Source organism: Vipera ursinii, assembly GCF_947247035.1.
Source record: "Vipera ursinii genome assembly, chromosome: 2".
In the NCBI taxonomy this organism is placed as follows: domain Eukaryota; kingdom Metazoa; phylum Chordata; class Lepidosauria; order Squamata; family Viperidae; genus Vipera; species Vipera ursinii.
In genome coordinates, this window is record NC_139513.1 from 139,949,133 (window position 1) to 139,972,063 (window position 22,931).

The 22,931-nt window shown below is 45.4% G+C and overlaps 1 protein-coding gene across 1 annotated transcript; it reads left to right on the top strand.

Annotated features, from left to right (window-relative positions):
• The first annotated feature begins 10,363 nt into the window (after positions 1–10,363).
• On the top strand, positions 10,364–21,952 carry LOC310634031 (thiol S-methyltransferase TMT1A-like). The gene is made up of 2 exons (XM_083352076.1): positions 10,364–10,872; positions 21,640–21,952. The coding sequence occupies exons 1-2, from the start codon at positions 10,381–10,383 to the stop codon at positions 21,874–21,876; spliced, it is 729 nt and encodes a 242-aa protein (XP_083208202.1). The 5' UTR covers positions 10,364–10,380; the 3' UTR covers positions 21,877–21,952.
• Positions 21,953–22,931: the final 979 nt, after the last annotated feature.

Below are 22,931 nucleotides of genomic sequence, written 5' to 3' on the forward strand. Positions count from 1 at the left end.
GGCCATGCCTACCCCAGCCACATCCACCCAGTTGGCCGCGACCACCCAGGCCATCCTCACCTACTCACCCCAGGGAAACCCCAACCTCAATGAAATCATGTTTGACACCCCTGCTCTAACAGAACTTGGAAGAAAATAATGCTTAGTTGCAAGGACAGGGAACTTCCTAGCCTGGATATAGAACCTCCTTTCCTCCCAAAGTTTTGAACTTCAACATCCCATCAATCCCTGTCTACACATTCCAAGACTCTGAGCATAATAAACTCTCACATCTGCCACCTTTCTTTATTTACATCACTACTGATCTAGGCACGTCCAGGGGATATAAGTTGAGCAAAACTCTCCTAGCTTCCGTTCTTGGCAGCAAAGTCTTTTGGGAAAGATTGCAAAAGGCTTTGTAAATGGAGAAAAGGCTTTGATCTTTCAGGCCTTCCGTCTATTTGCAAAGCCTTTTGCCACAGATTTTGTGCTACTGATTTTGCGGTGTTCTTGAAGTACTTTATGCCTCCATTCTCTGCATACACACCAAAGGCCTAAAGTGTTGAAACAAGCCAAGAAAGTGAAGGCTCTCTAGATCTTTGCAAGGTGAGTATCCACAAGTCTAGTGCCTATGGAGACCTGGTAGGGGTGGGGGAATAGGCAGGCAAATGTTGCAGTGCCTCTGTGGTTGTTCATAAGGGTAAACAACTGCCATGGTGCTGCAACATTCGCAATTTCGGGACTTGTTTGTAAACACTAGGGGGCATTTATTGTGTAATTTTGAACAGTGTAACTCGGGGATTACTTGTATAGACAAGAAACCTAAGGTAGAACAACCTCAAAAAGGTGGTACTGATGAAGAAGATACAGCTCAGATATCTGTACAGCAGGGGTGTCAAACTGCCGGCCTGCAGGCTGGATGTGTCACGATGAAACCGTGCCCACCCCATTGCCGGCAATGGGGAAAAAGATCCGATACGTCATGTGACGTCACATGATGTCATGGGTTTGACATGTCTGCTGTAGAGGAACCTGCTACTTCATTTAAAGATGAAGATTCAGTCTATCACATAAAATATTAATCGGGTAAATGCCCATCTAATTGTAAAAACTATTTCATTATCTGAGGAAACTCAATGTTGATATAATTTCCCTTCAAGAAACAAGATAAAAAATACTTAACAAATAAATGACTGGGGAGGAATTTATATCCACTGGTTCAAAAAAGATTAATGGAGTTGTCCCAGTGGTGGGATTCAGCCAGTTCGCACCAGTTCGGGAGAACCAGTAGCTAGATTTACCTGAATTCGGAGAACTGGCTGCCCCCTGGAAGTCCAGTCTAGGCCTTGGAGGTCTCTCAGGCCTAGAACGGCCCACCAGAAGTATGTTGATGCCACTTCTGGAAGTCCATGGTAGGCATCGGAGGTCCAGGCCTGCATCACATAATAGAACCAGTTGTTCAAGTATTTGAATCCCACCACTGAGTTATCCTATATATAAAACGCCAACTTAAACCTAAGTTACTTTTAGCAGATGAACATGGTAGATTTGTGGGAGTGGAAATTGAACTTAATGGAATAAAATCAGTTGTGAGCCTATACTGACCAAATGATGATAAAAGTAACTTTTTTTTGAGGACTTCCTGTTTGGCAGCAGTAGGGACAACTGGGAAAAAGCCAGTGCTTGGCTTTCCAGATTGGTTTTTCTTCGTCTAGCGACCCTTAAAGAGAAAGTTGTCTTGGAGGGGCAATGAAGAAGGAGGAATACTTCAAGAGCTCAGATCAGGGGGCACCTGATCAGAGCGGACTGTAGAACCCTCTGAAAAAGTGAAGAAAAAGGCTGCTGGGAGAGCCACGACAGCCCTAGTCATCTCCAACAGGAAGAGAAGTAATGCAAAACAGCTGATTCTCAACTGTGTGCTGAAGCTGGGTGAGCCAGAATTTTTCTTTTCTTCTCCTTGAGGATTATAAATGTTGTGCCCCTGATGGGAGAGGGCTGAAAAGTAAAGACCCCCAGAAGGATTAAAGTTAAAAGTGGCAAGCAATTACAAAAAAGGGGAAATACTCTTTGTTTAGAATATTGGACATTGAAAAATAAGCCAAGGAGGACATCTAGTGGCAAAAGAAGAACGACACTTCTGATATATACTGAGAACTGGAAAAAATTGTTTTTGACAAAAGTAACCTTGGAAAAGACAGCTGCAAAGAACAAAAGTGCCTTATTGTGAGATAGTGAGGGAAAAGACTCTTCAAAGTTACTTTTATTGAATTTGGCTAAATCTAAACAGATGTTTTGGCTTTAGATTGTAAGCTGTAAAATGACTTCATCGAATATTACTAGACTTATGAAAAAAAACCTCTTCTGCACCCTCAGTAGGACAATCCAGTCCAACAACACAGGGATCTATTGAAACAATGTTGCAACATGAAAAAATAAGCACTGCTCAAAGTGAAACACAGACTTCATTAAAACTGCTTCAAGAAATGATGCAACATAATCAAGAGGCATTGGAAAGGAATCATCTGGAAATAATAAAGAGATACAAGGTAAACTTGAGAAAGTAAGTGAAGAAATCTTGGATATAAAGAAAAAAAATTGAAGGTCAAAATCAAATGATAATTAAAAATCAACAGGATGGAGTTTGCTATCAGGATCAGAGGCCTAAAAGAGAATCCTAAAGAAGATTTGAAGCAAATAGTCTCTGAAGCCTTGGAAGGGGTACTGGGACAGTCAGCAGCTGAAATTGTGGAAAACATAGACAAAATCTTTCGTGTGAACTCACGGATTGCAAGGCAAAGGAAGTTACCTAGAGATGTGGTTGTTTACTTCACAAAGAGAGCAATTAGGAATGAAGTCATCCAAGTTTCTTATAATACTAAGCTTGTGGTTGCTGAACAAGAAGTCGTGGTTCTAAAAGATATCCCTCCAAGAATTTTAAGGAGAAGGAAAGAGTTTGCTTTTCTGGCACAGGAACTTAGGAGACGTGATATCAAGTTTAGATGGGAGATACCAGTGGGTATGGTGGTGATGCATGAAGGTACGCGATATCGTCTTATTACAGTGATGCAGGCACGTGATGTTTATAGCAATGTTTTAAAAGCAACCCTTTTACCACTTTTGGAATCTACAAAGAAGAATGGCGAGGGAAAGCCTCAAGATACTGAAGAAACAACGCAGGCAGATGAGAAAGCTACAGGAGTGGATCAAATTACAGTTTCATCGGAAGATGTCAGAAACCAGAGGATGACGCATGCTGCTTTGAGACGAGCGAGACGAGAGCAAGAACAGGACCAGCAGAAAGTTATGGAACCTCCAAAGCGTACCTATAGCGAAGCTGTGGGAGGGGCGCGGCCTAAGGAAGTTAAGGGACTTATGGAAGACGTGCGCCAGAAGCTTCGGGTCGCTAAGGATGGCGACTAAGTTTTTAACTTGGAATGTTAATGGCTTAAACTCTCCACAGAAGAGAAAGAAAATTTTTCAATATTTAAAACAATTTAAAACTGATGTTATTTGCTTGCAAGAAACACATATTAGGGCTATGGACAAAAAGTACTTATTGAACTCTAAATTGGGTACACAATTTATCGCTTCTGCAATGAATAAGAAGAATGGAGTGGTTATCTATGTCAAGAATACTATGACAGCGGAGTTAATAGAAGCAGACAAACAAGGAAGATATGTTATAATAGATTTGTTGTTAGAAGGCAAAAAAACACTTTTGGTTGGACTGTATGCTCCTAATCAACAACAAACTGATTTTTATAGTTCATTACACAGCAAGATCACCCAGTTGGATTATAAATCTTTTATTTTTATGGGAGATTGGAATGGCGTTTTGGATGTACAATTGGACAAGTGTAGCTCTTGTAGGCGTACCCTAAGTCATGCTAGATTGCCTAAATCTTTTTTTGAGATGAAGGATGATTTGGAGTTGCGAGACATTTGGAGAGAAAGACACTTACAAGAAAAGGATTATACTTTTTTTTCTGATAGACATCAATCTTTTTCCAGGATTGACTTTATATTAACGACTAATGACTTTTTTTCCAGGATTAAGAAGATAAAGATTTGTCCAAGAACTATGTCTGATCATAGCCCAGTCTGGTTAGAGATTGATAAGGACAATAGAGATAGGCGTTCCTGGCATTTAAATGAGAACCTGTATAGAAATCAGGGGAACGTGGAAGAATGTAAAAAACAGATGAAGGTCTTTTTTGAAACTAATATGAATAAGGGCACTTCTATGGACATGGTTTGGGATGCTAGCAAAGCTTATATGAGAGGGGTGTTAATATACATGAACAACAAATATAGACGTAATTTGGAATTTAGGAGGAAAGAATTTGAGAATGAAATTAGGGAAAAAGAAAAGGCCCTAATTTTGAATCCATCGGATGTGAAGATCAAAGAGGTTATTAATTTGTTAAGAGGACAGTTTGACAAGCTGATGGCTGATCAGGTGGCAACTAACCTACGGTTTGCTAGGCATAATACTTTTTGTAATGCCAATAAACCAGGTAGATGGTTAGCTTACATGTTAAGGAAGAAGCAAAGGGCTTCTAATATAGATAAAATAGAATATAAGGGTAAGGTTGTGTATCAACAGGATCGTATTAAGGAAGCTTTTGTGGACTTTTATTCTAAATTATACGCTAAAGATAAGATTAATGAAGCAGATATTGATGCATATTTGAGGAATGCTAATATCCCGGCTCTTACACAAGAACAAAAGGAAGAGATTAATCAATTGATAACAGAGGAAGAAATTCTCTTAGCAATTAAACAATTGAAGGTGGATAAAGCGCCAGGTACGGATGGACTGACTGCGGTGTATTACAAAAACTTAAAATCGGAGATGATAAAGCCATTAAGGGAATTGTTTCAGACAATTCAAAGGGGAGGCGGGGTGCCTCCGTCTTGGAGAACTGCTTTTATTTCTCTGATTCCTAAGGAAGATCAGGATGTCACTCAAGTAAGAAATTACAGACCAATATCACTTTTGAATACGGACTACAAGATATTTGCTAAGGTCTTAGCTAACAGATTGATGAGGGTATTGCAACAGATAATCCATGGTGATCAAACTGGGTTCATTAGTGGCAGACAAATGAAAAATAATGTGAGGCATATAGTAGACTTGTTGGAATTTTTGGAAAGGAACAACCAGATCCCTGCGGCGCTGATCTTTCTAGACACTGAAAAAGCCTTTGATCAACTGGATTGGCAATTTTTGATGAAAGTATTAGATAAAATGAACTTTGGGGATAAATTTTTACAACCAATTAGGGCATTATATCAAAAACAAACAGCCCGAATAATAGTAAATAATAGTTTGACTGAAGTATGTCATATTGAAAAGGGCACAAGGCAAGGGTGTCCATTATCACCTTTATTATTTGTTTTAACATTGGAGATATTGTTGATTAAAATACGGAATTCGGAAAAAATTAAGGGAATTCAAATAAGAGATCAGGATTACAGATTGAGGGCGTTTGCAGACGATCTGGTTGTTACCGTGACTCAGCCAGAAAATTCTGTTGTGGACCTGATGGAGATAATAATGCAATATGGGTAGGTTTCTGGATTTAAGGTTAATATACAAAAACCTAAAATATTGGCCAAAAATATGACAGTATCGCAAAAGGCCCTTTTAGAAGGGTTAACTGGATTTGAGATTGTTAAAAGGGTTAAATATTTGGGGGTGTATTTGTCACCCTCAAATGCAAAGTTATATAAAAATAATTATGAAAAGTTATGGGGAAAAATTCAAAAAGAATTGGAGGGCTGAAAAAAATTACAATTGTCTTTACTGGGAAGAATTGCAGCAGTGAAAATGAATGTTTTGCCAAAATTTTTATTTTTATTTCAAATGATACCTATTCTTAAAAAGGACTCAAATTTGGAGGAATGGCAAAAGGGTATCAATAAATTTGTATGGGCAGGGAAAAGGCCACGAGTTAAATTTAAGATTATGCAGGATACACGTGAAAGAGGTGGCCTTAAAATGCCCAATCTTAAATTATATTATGAAGCTGCTGCGTTGTCAGCGATAAGTGACTGGATTAATTTAACACAAGGGAGATTATTAAATCTTGAAGGCCACGACTTGTTATTTGGTTGGCATGCATATTTATTGTATGACAAGAAGGTAGATAATGTGTTTAAGGTGCATATTTTATTTTAACTGGGGTTTTACTTATACAGGGATAAATTTAATTTTTTTTAAACTTGGTTTTTTAACTTTTGTATTTTGGTTTTTAATTACCCTGTAAACCGCCCTGAGTCCTCTGGGAAAGTGCGGCATATAAATGTAATAAAATAAAAATAAATAAATATTTTAAGACATGCTTTGTTGAGAGTTTGGAAAAAGTATAGACATAAGCTAAACTACAAGATACCTTTATGGGCAATACCGAAACACGCAATAGAAAACATAAATGTTGGGTTCAAACATGATGTGACTACATATAAGGAAATCTTAAGCTTGGAGAGGAACGTATGGTGTTTGAAGCCATACAATTTTTTTTTTATGAAACTTGGTTTCAATATGGGCAATTACGGGCCAGGTGGAAAGAAGATCAGAAAATTGGTTTTTCAATGACTGATGAAAATCTGGTAAAGCAAATTAGAAATCAGGGTCCAGCACATATCAAACGGATATATCTTGCATTGATAGAAATTGACTCAGAAACAGAACTTGTTAAAGATTGTATGATAAAGTGGGCTCAGAATATTCAAGAAGTTATTACAATGGACACGTGGGAAAAGATCTGGGTGAGGAACATAAAATTTACGCAAGCTCAAAATTTAAGAGAGAACTTTTATAAAATGTTTTATAGGTGGCATTTAGATCCTAAAAAGCTTGCAAGTATGTATCCGAGCTATCAACCTAAATGTTGGAGATGTGGTGGCGAAGACGCAACGTATTTTCATATATGGTGGACCTGTAAAAAGGTTAAAGCTTTTTGGATTAAAATCTGGTGGAATATGCAGAAGATATTTAAGCAAAGGATAAAGTTTTGTCCGCAATTGTTTTTATTGGGCATAATTACAGATGCTACTGTTGTGGACATTAAGTTGATGTTGAACTTAATCACAGCAGCAAGACTCTTAATAGGTCAATATTGGAAAAAGGAGGAACTGCCGACTATAGAAGAATGGACACTAAAAGTTTCTGACCTGGCGGAAATGGCAAAGATTTCGGCTTACTTGAAAGATCATTCGCAAGAATGTTATATTATGGAGTGGAAAAAGTGGATTGATTATATCCAGAACAAATATGGGACTAAAAAGTTTCATTTAGCATTTGAACAAGTCTTCTTTTCCTTTTTTTTCTTTTTTTCCTTTTTATATGTAATATTAGTACTGCTTGTAGTCATTTCATATGAGCTAGAGTGCGATAGAATTAATAGTTTATTGTTGTTAGCATATGGATGTTTATGATTGTTCTTTGTTTTTATACCTTGTACTTAGCTCTGGGAAGTCGGGGGGGAGGGGGAATGGGGGGGAGGGATAGGGAGGGTTAGGTAGGGGTGGGTGGAGGGAGGGGGGGATTGTTAAAGATAAAATGTACTGTAAAACTTTTCAATAAAAAAAAAAGAAAAATGGCAAAAATTAAGGGAGAGAAATTATAAACTGACAACGTCAACTGCGTATAAAGAAAATTCATATAAAATGTTTTATAGATGGCACCTGCTACCAGCAAGATTACCAAAAATGTTTAAAAATGTCAGATAGATGTTGGAAATGTAAAGTAATTCAGGCACGTACTATCATATCTGGTGAACATGTGATAAAGCAAAGGCTTATTGGAAAAAAATACATGCTTGGTTAGAAAAAATATTGGGAGAACATGTAGTATTTAATCCTGAAATTTTTCTATTAGGTATAATACCAGAAAAGATTAATAAGCAAAGTTTATATTTGGTTTTACATATTACCACAGCAGCAAGAATAACTTTCGTGCAATACTGGAAAAATGAAGAAATACCACCAGAGGAAGAAGTAATTAAAAAATATTGGAATGCACTGAGATGGACAGACTAGCTATGAGATTGAAAGATAAAGAAGAAACAGAATACTACCAAAGCTGGAAATTATTCTACAAATGGCTAGAGGAGAGAACCAAAGAGTAGGATCTGATTATAAAGTAGGCCATGAAAAAAATACAAAGAATACATATGAATGCTACATGTCATAACTGTGAGGTTGGACACAGAAGCGAGAATACCTGTGTATTAGGTAGAAAAACAACAAGGAAATGGAAAATGTCAGGCCACAAGGTAAACCGGGGGTCACAGTCAGGCAGCATAAACTTTTGTTATAGCTAACCACATAGGTCTCCCTTGTAGCTAACCACAAGCATAGCACAGGAAACATAGACACTCGCAAAGACACCTGCAGCCTTCCTGGAAACAAGGATGCACGATATTTTAGCTAAAAGGGCATAAAGCAAAGGGGGGGGCTTAAAGTTCATGTAACCAATCAGAGTTTATAAACTGCATCTACGTCAGGGGTGTCAAACTCAATTTCACTGAGGGCCGCATCAGCATTGCGGTTGCCCTCAGGGGGCCGGGTGGGTATGGCCAGGGTGGGCGTGGCCTACTGGGTGGGTGTGGCTAGAGTGCGTATGGCCTACTGGGTGGGCGTGGCCAGCTCTACATCGTTTGCATCAAGGGTGCCTAGGGGGGCCTGGGCAGGAGTGGGACAGATCTGAGGGTCTCTGGCAGAAGGAGGGTCTCTGGGCCAGGGCCAAGGCAGTGGGGGCCGTTCCCTCACTGTTTCCAGGATGGCTTCGCGGGCCACATGAAACCGCTTCGCGGGCCGGATCTGGCCCCCGGGCCTTGTGTTTGACATGTCTGATCTACGTGTTTGGCTGTTTGTGAAGACTATATATGTATATGCTTTTCCTTGAAACAGGGTTCAGATTGTTCAGTACAAACTGGGTCTGAACCAGCGCAATAAATCTTTTCTACTTGTCCTGGAATGCTGACTCAGTCTGCCTTATTTCCTACCACAATTATGTATTGGCACTTTTGAACCCAGACTGCACGCTGGTTGAAAAATTAACATGTGTATGTAAAGAAAAAAGAATTAATAAAAAGTAACTTTTTTGAATATCTTATGGATTAATTAGTAACCTTTTCATATGAAAATTGGTTTATGATGGGGGACTGGAATGGAGTGACTTTACCAAATTTGGATAGATCATCTAGCAAGGGGATTAAACCCTCCCAGAGTAAATTACGAAAGACCTTCTTTGAGATGATGGACAACTTAGTACTAATAGACTTGTGGAAACACAAAATGGTTCCGCTACAGAATATACTTTTTTTTTAAGAAGGACACAAATCTTTTTCAAGGGTTGATATGATATGGATTTCTAAAAATCTTGCAAAATGATTTTTTAAAAGTTGATATTTTACCTAAATCTTTATCTGACCATAACTGAGTTCTTTTGGTACTTAGAAGGAGGCGATTGTAAAAGATTGTAAAAAGAAATTAAATGAGTATTTTGGTAATAATTTAGGTAAAGGAAAAACCTTAATGACTGTGTGGGATGCTAGTAAAGTTGTTATAAGGGGTTATTTTATACAGTAGAATCCCTTAGAGAAGAAAAAATCTCAGGGAAAGACGAAATTAGACGAAATTAGACAGAAAGAAATCAAACTCCAAAAGACATTTATGGATCCTAAAATTTCACATTGAATTGAACTGTTTCGGCAACAATTGTCTATGTTAACAGTTCAATAGAAACAAAAACATTTTGAGTTTGCAAATAAACCAGGAAGATGGTTGGCATACAAACTAAGGAAGGAAAGGAAAAAGAGAATGACTGAGAAAATTTGCAAAGTTAACAAGTAATAACAGATAATGAGCTTATTAAAAAGTCTTTTCATAATTTTTACTCCAATTTGTATAAAAAGCAGGAGTTAGATATATCCAAAATAGATGAATATCTTAAGACAACAGTTGCCTAAGCTATCACAAACTCAGAGGCAACGTATGAATGATCCAATAACTGCCTTTGAAAATCAGAAGCTATTACAAAAAAATGAAATCAGGCAAAACTCCAGAACTACCCTGAGGTAGTTTAAAATTGGAGGTTGGACTAGAAGACCTCCAAGATCTCTTCCAGCCCTACGATTCTAAGGAAACAATCTGCATTTAAATCAAATTCAAAAGTTCACTGGGTATTTTTTTCCAACAACTGGCCGAAAGAGTCGCTGTCGCTTTAAGGAAGAACTGGAACAGATCCCAACCGGGAGAACGGATATGATCGGTTTACTTGCGCAACTTCATTAAGGGAACGGGGAGGAGCGGACTATATTTAAAGCAAATCTTTGAGGGAGTAAAAGTTGCTTTGCTGCAGGGAGGGCTTCTCTTCCTAATCCGGCGACGATGCTGCTTTTCATCTTGCAACAATGCATGAAAATCCTCATCCTGCCCATCTATGTGCTTGCCTATTTTGGCTTATGGGACCCTATTTGTAAAAAATCTTTCCCAGTTTTCATGACGGCCGCAAGCAAAATCTACACTATAAGAATGCACAAGCAAAAGGAGACGCTGTTCAAGAAGATGCGGGACTTTGCCGACGCCTCGGGAAAGCTCCACCTGCTTGAGATCGGCGTGGGCAGCGGCACCAACTTTCAGTTTTATCCACCCAACTCGCGCGTTACCTGCGTGGACTACAATCCCAACTTTCAAAACTTCCTCCAGGAGAGCATGGCTCAGAACAAGCACCTGCACTTCGAGAATTTTGTGGTTGGCTCCGCCGAGAACATCTCTTCGGTACCGGACGGCTCTGTGGATGTGGTGGTTAGCACGCTGGTGCTTTGCTCTGTCAGCAACATCCAGGCTGTCCTGAAGGAGGTTCTGCGGGTGCTCAGACCGGTAAGTCAAAGGGCAAAGAGGGGAACTCAGTCTGGTTTGTCCAGACCACCGAATAAGTGGTGTGCATGCTTTGAAAATGATGGGGAGCAGGAGCTTCAAATCCCCCAAAACAGCACCTTTCTGCTGTTCTTTATGCTGCCGATTTTCAGGCTTAACGTACACTTTGAATGGGATTCCTTCTTAAACCAACCGCACCTTTCCAGCCTGCCTGTGTTTCTCAATCATTTTCAGACAGTGTACAACTTTAATGAATATATGCACAACTATAATGTTACTAAATGGCAGCAAGTTTCTGGCCTGAGAGAGGAGCCTGCTTGGTACTTCAATGAAAGATCTCCAGAAAATTCTAGGATGAAGCTAAATTGGAAAGTTAAAACAACATCTCTGAGCAATGACAAGCCACTTTTGAATTGTTTCCAAAAATACCACCACCACCCCATGGGGACACCTGCATGAAATCACCAGGGATCAAGTTTGATTTGAAGGAGACATGAGTAGGAACCCCAATAGATCAAGCTGCTGACACTGTAGCAGGAGGACAAGGAGGGTTTACAGGAGGAAAACATTGGGAAAAGAGCAATATGCTGTCACAGCACAGGCTGTGGTATGTCTGCTGGGGCACAACAATACTTGGGGAATTTTTTGGCTAGTCTTTCATTCTGTGGAAGCCTCTGTATCTTAAGTAAATAAACTCAAGGCTGCTCTTCACATTTAAAGTTTAAAATGCCCAAAACCAGCCATTTCCCTGCAGAATTTCAAAGCTAGATTCGTCTAGTGCAGGGGTCAGCAACCTGAAACAGCAAAAGAGCCACTCGGAACCGGTTCCGTCATACACACAAAAAAGTGGGAGCCGCAAAATGTGTGCGCACATGTGGGCACGCACACGCATGCGCAGAACAAGCAAAAAATACACCACCCCCTACGCCCACACCGCATCCTGAGCTGCACGCACCTGTCGCTGCCCAGTGCCACCAGCTTACGTGGGGGGGGGAGAGACGGACTCTCAGGCGACGGGCACTGGGTTGCAGCGGCACCTTCAGCCCGGGCACTGCTGGAGCCACCCGAGCGCCCTCCCCCTGTCCCGGGACCTCCAAACCTCTGCGTTTGATGAATGCAGCAGCTCTTCAAATGTGGAGGCGGAGGTTTGGGGAGCTGCGCAGCTCTCCAAACCGCCGCTTCCCCGTTTGCAGAGCTGCTGCATTCCTCTGCATTTGAAAGAAACACGGACGAACGCAGCAGCTGTGCAAAGAGGACAGTAGCAGTTTGGAGAGTGCACGTGCACCTCTCCAAACCGCCGCCATCCCATTCAGAGACCTGCCGTGCTTGTCAAACATGGACAAACGCGGCAGCTGTGCAAGTGGGATGGCAGCGGTTTGGAGAGTATGCGCGCACCTCTCCAAACCGCCGCTGTCCCAATCGGAGACCTGCCATGCTCGTCAAACATGGATGAACGCGGCAGCTCTGCAAACGGGACGGCGGCGGTTTGGAGAGTATGTGCGCACCTCTCCAAACCACTGCCGTCCCGTTCGGAGACCTGCCGCGCTTGTCAAACATGGACGAACACGGCAGCTGTACAAACGGGACGGCGGCGGTTTGGAGAGTGCGCGCGCACCTCTCCAAATCTCCGCCATCCCGTTTGGAGACATGCCGCGTTTGTTCATATTTGACGAGCGCGGCAGACCTCCGAACAGGATGGCGGCAGTTTGCAGAGGTGCGTGTGCACTCTCCAAACTGCCGCCGCCCATTGGGAGACCTGCCGCGCTCATCAAACATGGACAAACGCGGCAGCTGTGCAAACGGGCTGCGGCAGCTTTCCCAACGAGCGGCGCCACTGCCTGTTCCGGTGGAGGTGTGCGTGCAGCTCTCCAAAGGTTTGGAGAGGTGCGCGTGCACCTCTGCCCGTTCGGAAAGGTGCACCTCTCCAAACCGCCGCCGTCCCGTTCAGAGACCTGCCACTCTCGTCAAACATGGACGAACACGGCAGCTGTGCAAATGGGACGGCGGCGGTTTGGAGAGTGCGCGTGCACCTCTCCAAATCTCCGCCATCCTGTTTGGAGACCTGCCGTGTTCGTTCATGTTTGACGAGCGTGGCAGACCTCCGAACAGGACGGCGGTGGTTTGCAGAGGTGCGTGTGCACTCTCCAAACCGCCGCCGCCCATTGGGACACCTGCCGCGCTCATCAAACATGGACGAACACGGCAGCTGTGCAAATGGGACGGCGGCGGTTTGGAGAGTGCGTCCGCACCTCTCCAAATCTCCGCCATCCTGTTTGGAGACCTGCCGTGTTCGTTCATGTTTGACGAGCGCGGCAGACCTCCGAACAGGACGGCGGTGGTTTGCAGAGGTGCGTGTGCACTCTCCAAACCGCCGCCGCCCATTGGGACACCTGCCGCGCTCATCAAACATGGACGAACACGGCAGCTGTGCAAACGGGACGGTGGCGGTTTGGAGAGTGCGCGCGCACCTCTCCAAATCTCCGCCATCCTGTTTGGAGACCTGCCGTGTTCGTTCATGTTTGACGAGTGCGGCAGACCTCCGAACAGGATGGCGGCAGTTTGCAGAGGTGCGTGTGCACTCTCCAAACTGCCGCCGCCCATTAGGAGACCTGCCGCGCTCATCAAACATGGACAAACGCGACAGCTGTGCAAACGGGCTGCGGCAGCTTTCCCAACGAGTGGCGCCACTGCCTGTTCGGGCGGAGGTGCGCGTGCACCTCTCCAAAGTTTTGGAGAGGTGCACGCGCACCTCCGCCCATTCGAAAAGGTGCACCTCTCCAAACCGCTGCCATCCCGTTCGGAGACCTGCCACTCTCGTCAAACATGGACGAACACGGCAGCTGTGCAAATGGGATGGCGGCGGTTTGGAAAGTGCGCGCGCACCTCTCCAAATCTCCGCCATCCTGTTTGGAGACCTGCCGTCTTCGTTCATGTTTGACGGGCGCGGCAGACCTCCGAACAGGACGGCGGTGGTTTGCAGAGGTGCGTGTGCACTCTCCAAACCGCCGCCGCCCGTTGGGACACCTGCCATGCTCATCAAACATGGACGAACGTGGCAGCTGTGCAAATGGTCTGCGGCAGCTTTCCCAATGAGCGGCGCCACTGCCCATTTAGGCGGAGTTGCGCGTGCACCTCTCCAAATGTTTGGAGAGGTGCGCGTGCACCTCCGCCCATTCGGAAAGGTGCGCGCGCACCTCTCGGAACGGGCAGTGGCGTCGCTCATTGGGAAAGCTGCTGCGGCCCGTTTGCAGGCTGCCGCCTTCCTCTGAAGGCGGCAGCCTGCAAACGGGCCACAGCAGCTTTCCCAACGAGTGGCGCCACTGCCCGTTCGGACGGATGTGCGCGCGCACCTCTCCAAAGGTTTGGAGAGGTGCACGCGCACCACTGCCCGTTTAAAGAGGTGCGCGCGCACCACTGCCCGTTTAAAGAGGTGCGCGCGCACCACTGCCCATTTAAAGAGGTGCACGCGCACTGGGCAACTGGGAGCCGCAGGAGACGGCTCAAAGAGCCGCATGCGGCTCCGGAGCCACGGGTTGCCGACCTATGCCCCAGGTCATATTGTTTCTGGGATGTATTTGGCCTCACCGAAGCTTGAACGTCAGCTTCTCTGTACAAATTAAGGTGGGTTGGTTGAAGCAGTTCTCCATGGTTAATGACACTCTGCCATGGCTAGGACAGTTTAGAAAACTTCCTACCTATTTTTAACTAATTTAGTGAACTTCGCTTTTTGACCACCAGGGGACACCTTCTGCGTGATTAGAGACTTCAGGGAAGTTCACCCTTTGGCCACTAGGGTGAGTGGCGACTTCAGTGAAGTTCAGTGAAGTACTATTTTAAAAAGTACCTCTACAGTTCTCTGTGCTTGTTTTATTTTTTTATTATTTTATATAAACAAGGAAGTATTTGCAAAAAAAATCTATAAATAAACATACCATTATTTTCACCATACAAGCTGTATAAAACAGAATGCACTGTTTTTACATAATGGTGTATGGAAATAACCTTGGCAGACAGAAGGAAGAGCTATAAATTAGAAAAATTAGACAACGTTTAGACAAGAGGCAAATGAGTCTGCAGAAGCCATAGGGCAAGCTTCCCTAGTTTCTTAGATTGGAATGATGTGCTTTCAAACATGCAAGCTTTTGTTAATTTAACATTACAATAAAGCTATGGCTAGTACGTATGGGTGTGCTTCTGGACTATCTTGCATAGCTGATTTTTATGATACAAAGTATATATTTTTAACTTAGTATCAAAGTCTCCACTCTATTGTTTAAAGGAAAAATAACATCACTCTACTACTCCTACACCCTGTGATTCAGGGTCAGCCTGTGGGTTCGGCAGTTGGGTCGGACGATTCAGAGGAGCAGGAGGGGGTGTGGGAGAGCTTGCTGATGACCTTGATGCTCCGCAGAGCCCTCAGCCAGGCCCCTCCCATCTGGTTACGACGCACACCCAGCTGTGTGAGCCTGACAGCGTGGATGAAGATTACCCACAGCTGGCCCTGTTCAAGGACGCCCGACGCAGGAGGCAGTCAATCAGGAGTAAACAGAGGAAGGCAATGGGGCACCTCGGAAGCAGGCAGAGAGAAGCCACGCCCTGAACTGTTTAAAAGGGGAACGTGTGGGAGGGCTGGTTTGCTGAAGGCAACCGTTTGAATAGCTCCTGTTTCATGGTTTGTGTCTTGTTTTGCTCTGTTTTATGTTAATAAATTTGGCAGACTTAGTTCCAGCCTCTTGCCGTTTTGTAAAAGGGGTTGTCCCTGCCTTTTCTGCAGGGCCGGTAGTAGGCTGGTAGAGAACACTTTGCCTTCAGCCTCCCACCCCTTATTATTATTATGGAGCAGCTATGTGCTGAGAATGCCCAGCCCGCCCAGCAACTCGCTTTGTTGGCAGCTCAGGTGGCTCAATTGCAAGCTCAGGTCCATGCTGCACCCCCACCATCACCCCCACCCAGGAGAAAATGCCAAGTTGCAATGCCGGATAAATTTACTGGCAATCCAGAACTGTTTCCTGCTTTCCTGGGACAATGCCAGCTCTTTATCAGCGTGAGAGCAGCTGATTTCCCCACTGACCGGGATAAGGTGGGGTTTGTGTTAAGCCTTCTTTCGGGTGATGCAGCTCGTTGGGGCACGCCTCTGCTGCCTCAACCTAGTCCATTTTTGGACAACTTTGTGGGGTTTTGTGATCATATGCGTCTGATGTATGAGGACCCTATAAAGACGCAGACTGCTACTCGACGCCTGAAAACTCTGAGGCAGGGTCAACACCCCCTACAGGGCTATATCAGCCATTTCCGGCTGCTTAGCCAGGATTCCGCCTGGAATGAGGCTGCGCTCGTGGATGCCTTCCAGGATGGATTGTCGGAGGAGATGTTGGATGAGCTGGCCCGTGTGGATATTCCCTCAGACCCGAATGGGCTGATCCATCTCTGCCTGCGGATCGATGCTCGGTTGCAGCAGCGAAGGAGTCGCTGTGCCATCCCACAGACCCCTGCAGCCCCTGTTGTGCGTGAGACCCCAGTTCAAAGGGAGGAGCCAATGGAGCTGGGTGCCGCCAGGTCTCGTCTATCGGTGACTGAAATGAACAGACGATGATCGGGGGGGGGTTTGTGCTTTTACTGCGGGGACCCTGGGCATTTGGCTGCTTTTTGCCCAAAGAAGCGACAGCGGGCATCAGTGACCGAGTCTGCCCCGAGAAAGTCCCCTACTTTTCTGTCGGGAAACACCCCGAGCCCGATCTAGACGGTGTGATAGATCGGGCGTCCCAGAACAACACTGAGCGACGTCTTTCCGATGCTGTCTGTGGACCTCCACGGCATCTGATATTGGAGGCACATCTGATCCTTCCTGGCAAGCCAAAGGGGATTCCAGTCCATGCCTTAATTGACTCTGGGGCCACCACAAATTTTATGGACTCAGCATTTGTGGCCAAATGGGCTGTCCCCCGTGCCCGGTGGATCCACCCATGTTAGTGGAGACTATCAATGGTCAAGTGCTCCTGTCTGGGCCAATTACGGCCGCCACGCAACCATTATGTATGGCCATCAGTTCCCATGTGGAGGCCATCCAGTTCTATATCACCTCAGATCTGCATTTCCCCGTGGTCTTGGGACTGGCGTGGCTCCGGGCGCATGACCCACAGATCAATTGGTCACAGAACTTGGTCACCTTCCCAAGCTTGCAGTGCGTGGACCACACCTGCCATATCTGTGCCGGCCAGGTGGAGGGTTCGCCAGGGGTTTCCTTGCCTCCCGAACTGTCCGACTTTGCTGATGTGTTCAGTGAGACAGAGGCGGATCAATTACCACCGCACAGGCCCTATGACTGCCCCATTGATTTAGTCCCTGATGCGCCTCTCCCAGTGGGGCGTCTGTACTCCATGTCAGACCCCGAGTTGGCTGCATTGCGGGACTTTCTGGAGAAGAATTTGGCTCGCGGTTTCATCCGGCCCTCGTCCTCGCCAGTGTCTGCACTCGTGCTCTTCGTTAAAAAGAAGTCGGGCGAATTGCGGCTTTGCTGCGATTATAGGAAACTCAACGCCATCATGGTGCGCAATCGTCACCCGCTGCCCCTCATCCCCGAACTCTTGGACCGACTTCGGGAGGCTAAGATCTTCACGAAACTGGACCTACGTGGAGCTTACAACCTCGTCAGGGTTCGGCCGGGTGATGAGTGGAGGACAGCGTTTGGTACTCGTTATGGACATTTTGAGTACACGGTGATGCCATTTGGCCTGACCAACGCCCCCGCCGTGTTTCAGCATTTCATGAATGACATTTTCCGGGATTTGTTGGATCAGTTTGTCGTGATCTACTTGGATGACATCCTGATCTACTCCCCGTCGCGTGATATGCACCATCAACATCTCCATCAGGTCCTGAAGCGACTCCGAGAACATTGGCTGTTTGCCAAGTTGGAGAAGTGCCAGTTCTACCGGGTGACCATCGATTTCCTGGGTCACTGCATTTCTCCTGAGGGCATCGCCATGGAGCCGAGTAAGGTTGAGTCTTTGCAGAGTTGGCAACCCCCGCGTCGCGTGAAGGATGTTCAGCGACTTCTTGGGTTCGCCAACTATTACCGAGCTTTCATCCCTGGGTTTACTGCCTTGACAGCCCCCCTCACCCGGCTCCTGCAGAAGAAGACTCGGTTCCAGTGGAACGCTCCAGAACAATGGGCTTTCCAGACTTTGAAGGAAGCCTTCATGAAGGAGCCCATCTTGAAGCATCCTGACCCGCAATGGCCGTTTGTTGTGGAGGCGGATGCCTCCGACATTGCCATTGGGGCGGTGTTACTCCAGGCAACGATGCCCAGCGGTACCCTCTTCCCTTGCGCGTACCATTCACGAAAACTGAACCCTTCGGAGCGCAATTATACAATCTGGGAGAAGGAGCTGCTGGCCATCAAAGCAGCGTTCAAGGCCTGGAGGCATCATCTGGAGGGAGCGCGGCATCAAATCGAGGTCCGGATAGACCATAAGAATTTGGAAAGCCTGCAGACCGCTCGGAATTTGAACCAACGCCAGATCCGGTGGTCTCTTTTCTTTGCGAGGTTTGACTTCTGGGTTCGGTACATACCTAGCGGGCACAATCAAAGAGCGGATGCTCTGTCCAGGAAGCCCGAATATTCCAGAGTGGAAGACAAGCTTCTGCCTAGGACAGTGATCTCCGTCGAGTCTTTTGCTGCGGTGCGGGAGCCGGTTGATATATGGGCTCGGATCCGGGAGGCACAGCAGCAGGAGGTGTGGGTGGCTCAGCGAAAGGAGGAGGTGGGGCCAGATTCTCCTTGGACGGTCACGGATGGACTCTTGTATTATTGTGACCGGCTCTACGTTCCGGGAGGGCCACTCAGGGGACTCATCCTCAGCCAGTGTCACGATAACCCAGCGGTGGGGCATTTTGGCCTGTTCAAGACCCTGAACCTGGTCTCCCATACCTTCTGGTGGCCCCGAGTCCGACACGACGTCCAGTCCTATGTCACTTCCTGCATCCCATGCAGGCAGGCCAAGTAAGCAACAGGGGCCCCGCCTGGATTACTGCAGCCCTTGCCGACACCCAAAAGACCCTGGGGGGCTGTGTCCATGGACTTTCTGATGGACGTACCCCTGTCCACTGGTTTTACAACAGTGTATGTGGTGGTGGACATGCTGACCAAGATGGCGCATTTCATCCCCTGTCGCAGCTTACCGTCAGCCCGCGCCACTAGTCGTATGTTCATTCAGCAGGTGTTTCGGCTGCACGGCCTCCCTGATAGAGTCGTCTCTGATAGGGGGGCCCAGGTTACAGCCCGCTTCTGGCAGAACTTGATGCATGCATTGGATATCAAGATTTGCCTCTCGTCCGTGCATCATCCTCAAACTGACGGGGGAACCGAGAAGGTCATCGGTATTCTGGAACAATATCTGCGCTGCTACGTCAATATGCAGCAGAACAATTGGGTGGACTATGTGGCCATAGCTGAGTTTGCATTCAACAATTCGCAGCACACCTCCACACAAATGACACTGTTCTTGGCCAATGTGGGATATCACCCCCCGTTTTTCCCCCTTTCTCCCGTGGACTCACCGGAGCCGGCAGCGAACGACTTCATGGCAGAGTTACAGGCGATCCATCAATTGGTGCGACGTCAGTTAGAGAAGGCCAAGGCCGATTACAAAAGTTTTGCTGATCGGTCAAGGCAAGATACGCCTCCACTATCGGTGGGAGATCGGGTCTGGTTGTCCACCAGGAACCTACCATCAACACGGCCGGTGAGAAAGTTAGATCACCAATATTTAGGACCATTCCCAATCGAGGCTGTCATCAATCCGGTCGCCTATCGCTTAACTCTGCCACGTTCCCTGCGCGTGCACCCAGTCTTTCATCGGTCTCTGTTGGTCCCCAAGCAACCGGCCTGTCCACTCCGCCGAGCGGAATCTCCCCCATCAGGACCTCGTGATGGAGACAGCACCCCTGAGTACGAGGTCGCCAGCATCAGGGACTCCCGTTGGCTGAAAGGTCGTTTCCAGTACCTGATTGAATGGAAAGGCTACGGACCAGAGGAGTTCACCTGGGAGGACGTGACCGCCGTTCATGCCCCTGCTTTGGTGTCCGCTTTTCATGAACAATTTCCATCCCGACCGCATCCGGATCGGCAGACCGATCGGATCGGCAGATGATTCAGAGGAGGAGGAGGGGGGTGTTGGAGACCTTGCTGAGGATAGTATTGAGGCTCCGCAGAGCCCTCAGCCAGGCCCCTGCCATCTGGTCACGACGCAGACCCAGCTGTGTGAGCCTGACAGCATGGATGAAGATGACCCACAGCTGGCCCTGTTCAAGGACGCCCGACGCAGGAGGCAGTCAATCAGGAGTAAACAGAGGAAGGCAATGGGGCACCTCGGAAGGAGGCAGAGAGAAGCCACGCCCTAAACTGTTTAAAAGGGGAATGTGTGGGAGGGCTGGTTTGCTGAAGGCAAACCGTTTGAATAGCTCCTGTTTCATGGTTCGTGTCTTGTTTTGCTCTGTTTTATGTTAATAAATTTGGCAGGCTAAGTTCCAGCCTCTTGCCGTTTGTAAAGGGGTTGTCCCTACAGAACACCAGCTCACTGCTGGAAGTGGCTGACAGGATAAGACCTCATCCCCTTCCCGTCCATTTCTTAGCTGTCTTAGTTTTGGTTTTAATAAATTCACAGTGAAGCTTACAATTTTGTGAACCCTTTTGAATTTTTAATATTTCTGCATACGTTTGACCTAAACTGTGATTGGCTGTCCGCACAAATTCTAGACCTAGATAAAGACAAACTAATTAACACTATCCTTCTGCTACTTCTGCTTGTCAAGATACGAGGCTTATTTTATTCTCCCCATCATTCCTTTGAAATTTTGGTGACTGCCTCTTAAAAAGATAACTATAAATTTAGGAAGAAGCGGTGAAGGGCAAATAAAATGAATACTCCTTTAAAAAGAGAAGTTCCAACATTTGATACTTTTTAGTACAGAATAAAAGGAAAACAGTTGAACAATTAAAGTTGTGAATAAGTAGTTATTAGAAAGGAATTTGTCTCTTGTAATAATGAGAAAAGGGTGAATGCAGCCTCACTGAATATTCGTGATAAAAAGTAGCATTTATAGAGGGGAAAGAATTGAGACAACAAATGAGTTAGGGGACTGTTATCCAAATATAAGTTGTTACTGTACATACATTACAACTTGTTTGACTTTATGGTCAAGTGTATCTTTTTATTCATTTAGCAATAGATAAATCAGCTTCCTTCATCGTATCTTGATGTACTGAGGTCAAGTCCTACCTTGGCCATGAAAGCCACCTGGGTGACTTTGGGCCAGCCACTCTCCTCGGCCAACTCGCCTCACAGAATTGTTGTTGTGGAGAACATAGGAGGAGGAAAGTGTGTTGGATGTGCTCGCTGCCTTCAGTTATTTGTAAAAATGATAAAGCAAAGATATAAATAAATAAAAGAATAAATTATTGAAATTTTGAGTTTGATATACGGAAATATATTGAACTGATTCAGCTACTTAGTCAACATCCTTAAATAAAAAAGGCTAATTCTCAGTTTTCCTAGAACTTCAATCACCTGTAAATCATTAATGGATAAATTGTATTCCAGTTTCATTATATTTAATTATATTAAATTATTTAAATATTGAAGTATTGCTTCAGATCCCCAGACAATCATATAACAACAATTTTGATTATAGTGTGAAATTTTTATGTAATTTCAAAGCATTCTGATTTATTTATTTATTTATTTTGTATTATTTTACTTTTTCCAGGGTGGTGCATACTTTTTCTTAGAACATGTAGCAGCTAAGAGATCAACCTGGACCTACTTCTGGCAACAAGTCTGGAACCCTACCTGGGGATATGTGACAGATGGGTGCTCCGTGTTAAGAGAGAGCTGGAAATATATAGAGAATGCGGGGTTTTCTAAACTGAACTTGCAACACACCGTAGGCCCATTGTTCTTAAGTATAGTTTGTCCCCATATTTATGGATATGGTGTGAAGTAATTGTTCAATCTGGAGAAAGCATCTTTCTCTTAAAAACAGATTTCGGAATTTAAGGAATTAACAGTAACACTGCATATGCTGCAATAAGAAAAGGGTTTCCTCTCTATTCTATGTGATTTGGAGAAAGGTTCCTAAATGTTCAGGCTGCACTAATAATAATAATAATAATAATAATAATAATAATAATAATAATAATAATAATAATAATAATAATAATAATAATAATAATAATAATAATAATTTTATTTATATACCACCCTTCTCCCGGAGGACTCAGGGCGGTGAACAGGGCAAGCATAAAAAATACAGAGATACAAAAGTTAAAAGGGATTAAATATATGCCCAACTAAAAACAGTAAATACAAATATTAAAATAATAAAAAACCCCATCCCCCATCAGGCCAGGCTGGCTTGTTCAAATAAGAATGTCTTTAGATCGCGACGGAAGGAGCGAAGGTCGGGCGCCATCCGGAGCTCAACCGGTAACCGATTCCATAGCTCCGGGGCACCCACAGAGAAGGACCTCCCCCTGTGGGCCACCAATCAACATTCTCTGATCGGTGGCACCCTGAGGAGGCCCTCTCTGTGGGAACGCACAGGGCGGAGGGAAGTTGATGCCAGCAGCAGGTGCTCCCTAAGGTATTCCGGACCCATGCCATGTAGGGCCTTAAACACCATTACTAGTACCTTGAATCTCACCCAGAAGACAACTGGCAACCAATGTAGCTCACGGAGCAGAGGTGTAACATGGGAGTATCGGGAGACTCCCAACACAACTCTCCCGCCTACATTCTGTACCAGTTGGAGCCTCCGAGTGGTCCTCAAGGGCAGCCCCATGTAGAGAGCGTTGCAGTAGTCTAGACGAGAGGTCACGAGCGCGTGAGTGACCGTACATAAGTCATCCCTGTCTAGATAGGGCCACAACTGGCGCACCAGGCGAACCTGGGTGAAGGCCCCCCTAGTCACAGCCACTATGTGTTCTTCCAGAGTGAGCCATGAATCTAGGAGGACTCCCAAGTTGCGAGCCCTATCTACGGGGGGTAATAGTTCACCCC

Bases quoted from the DNA above. Each gene is read 5' to 3' on its own strand.
- LOC310634031 (XM_083352076.1), top strand. From the start codon at position 10,381: ATGCTGCTTTTCATCTTGCAACAATGCATGAAAATCCTCATCCTGCCC. The intron at 10,873-21,639 runs GTAAGTCAAAGG...TACTTTTTCCAG, and splicing joins TTCTGCGGGTGCTCAGACCG to GGTGGTGCATACTTTTTCTT.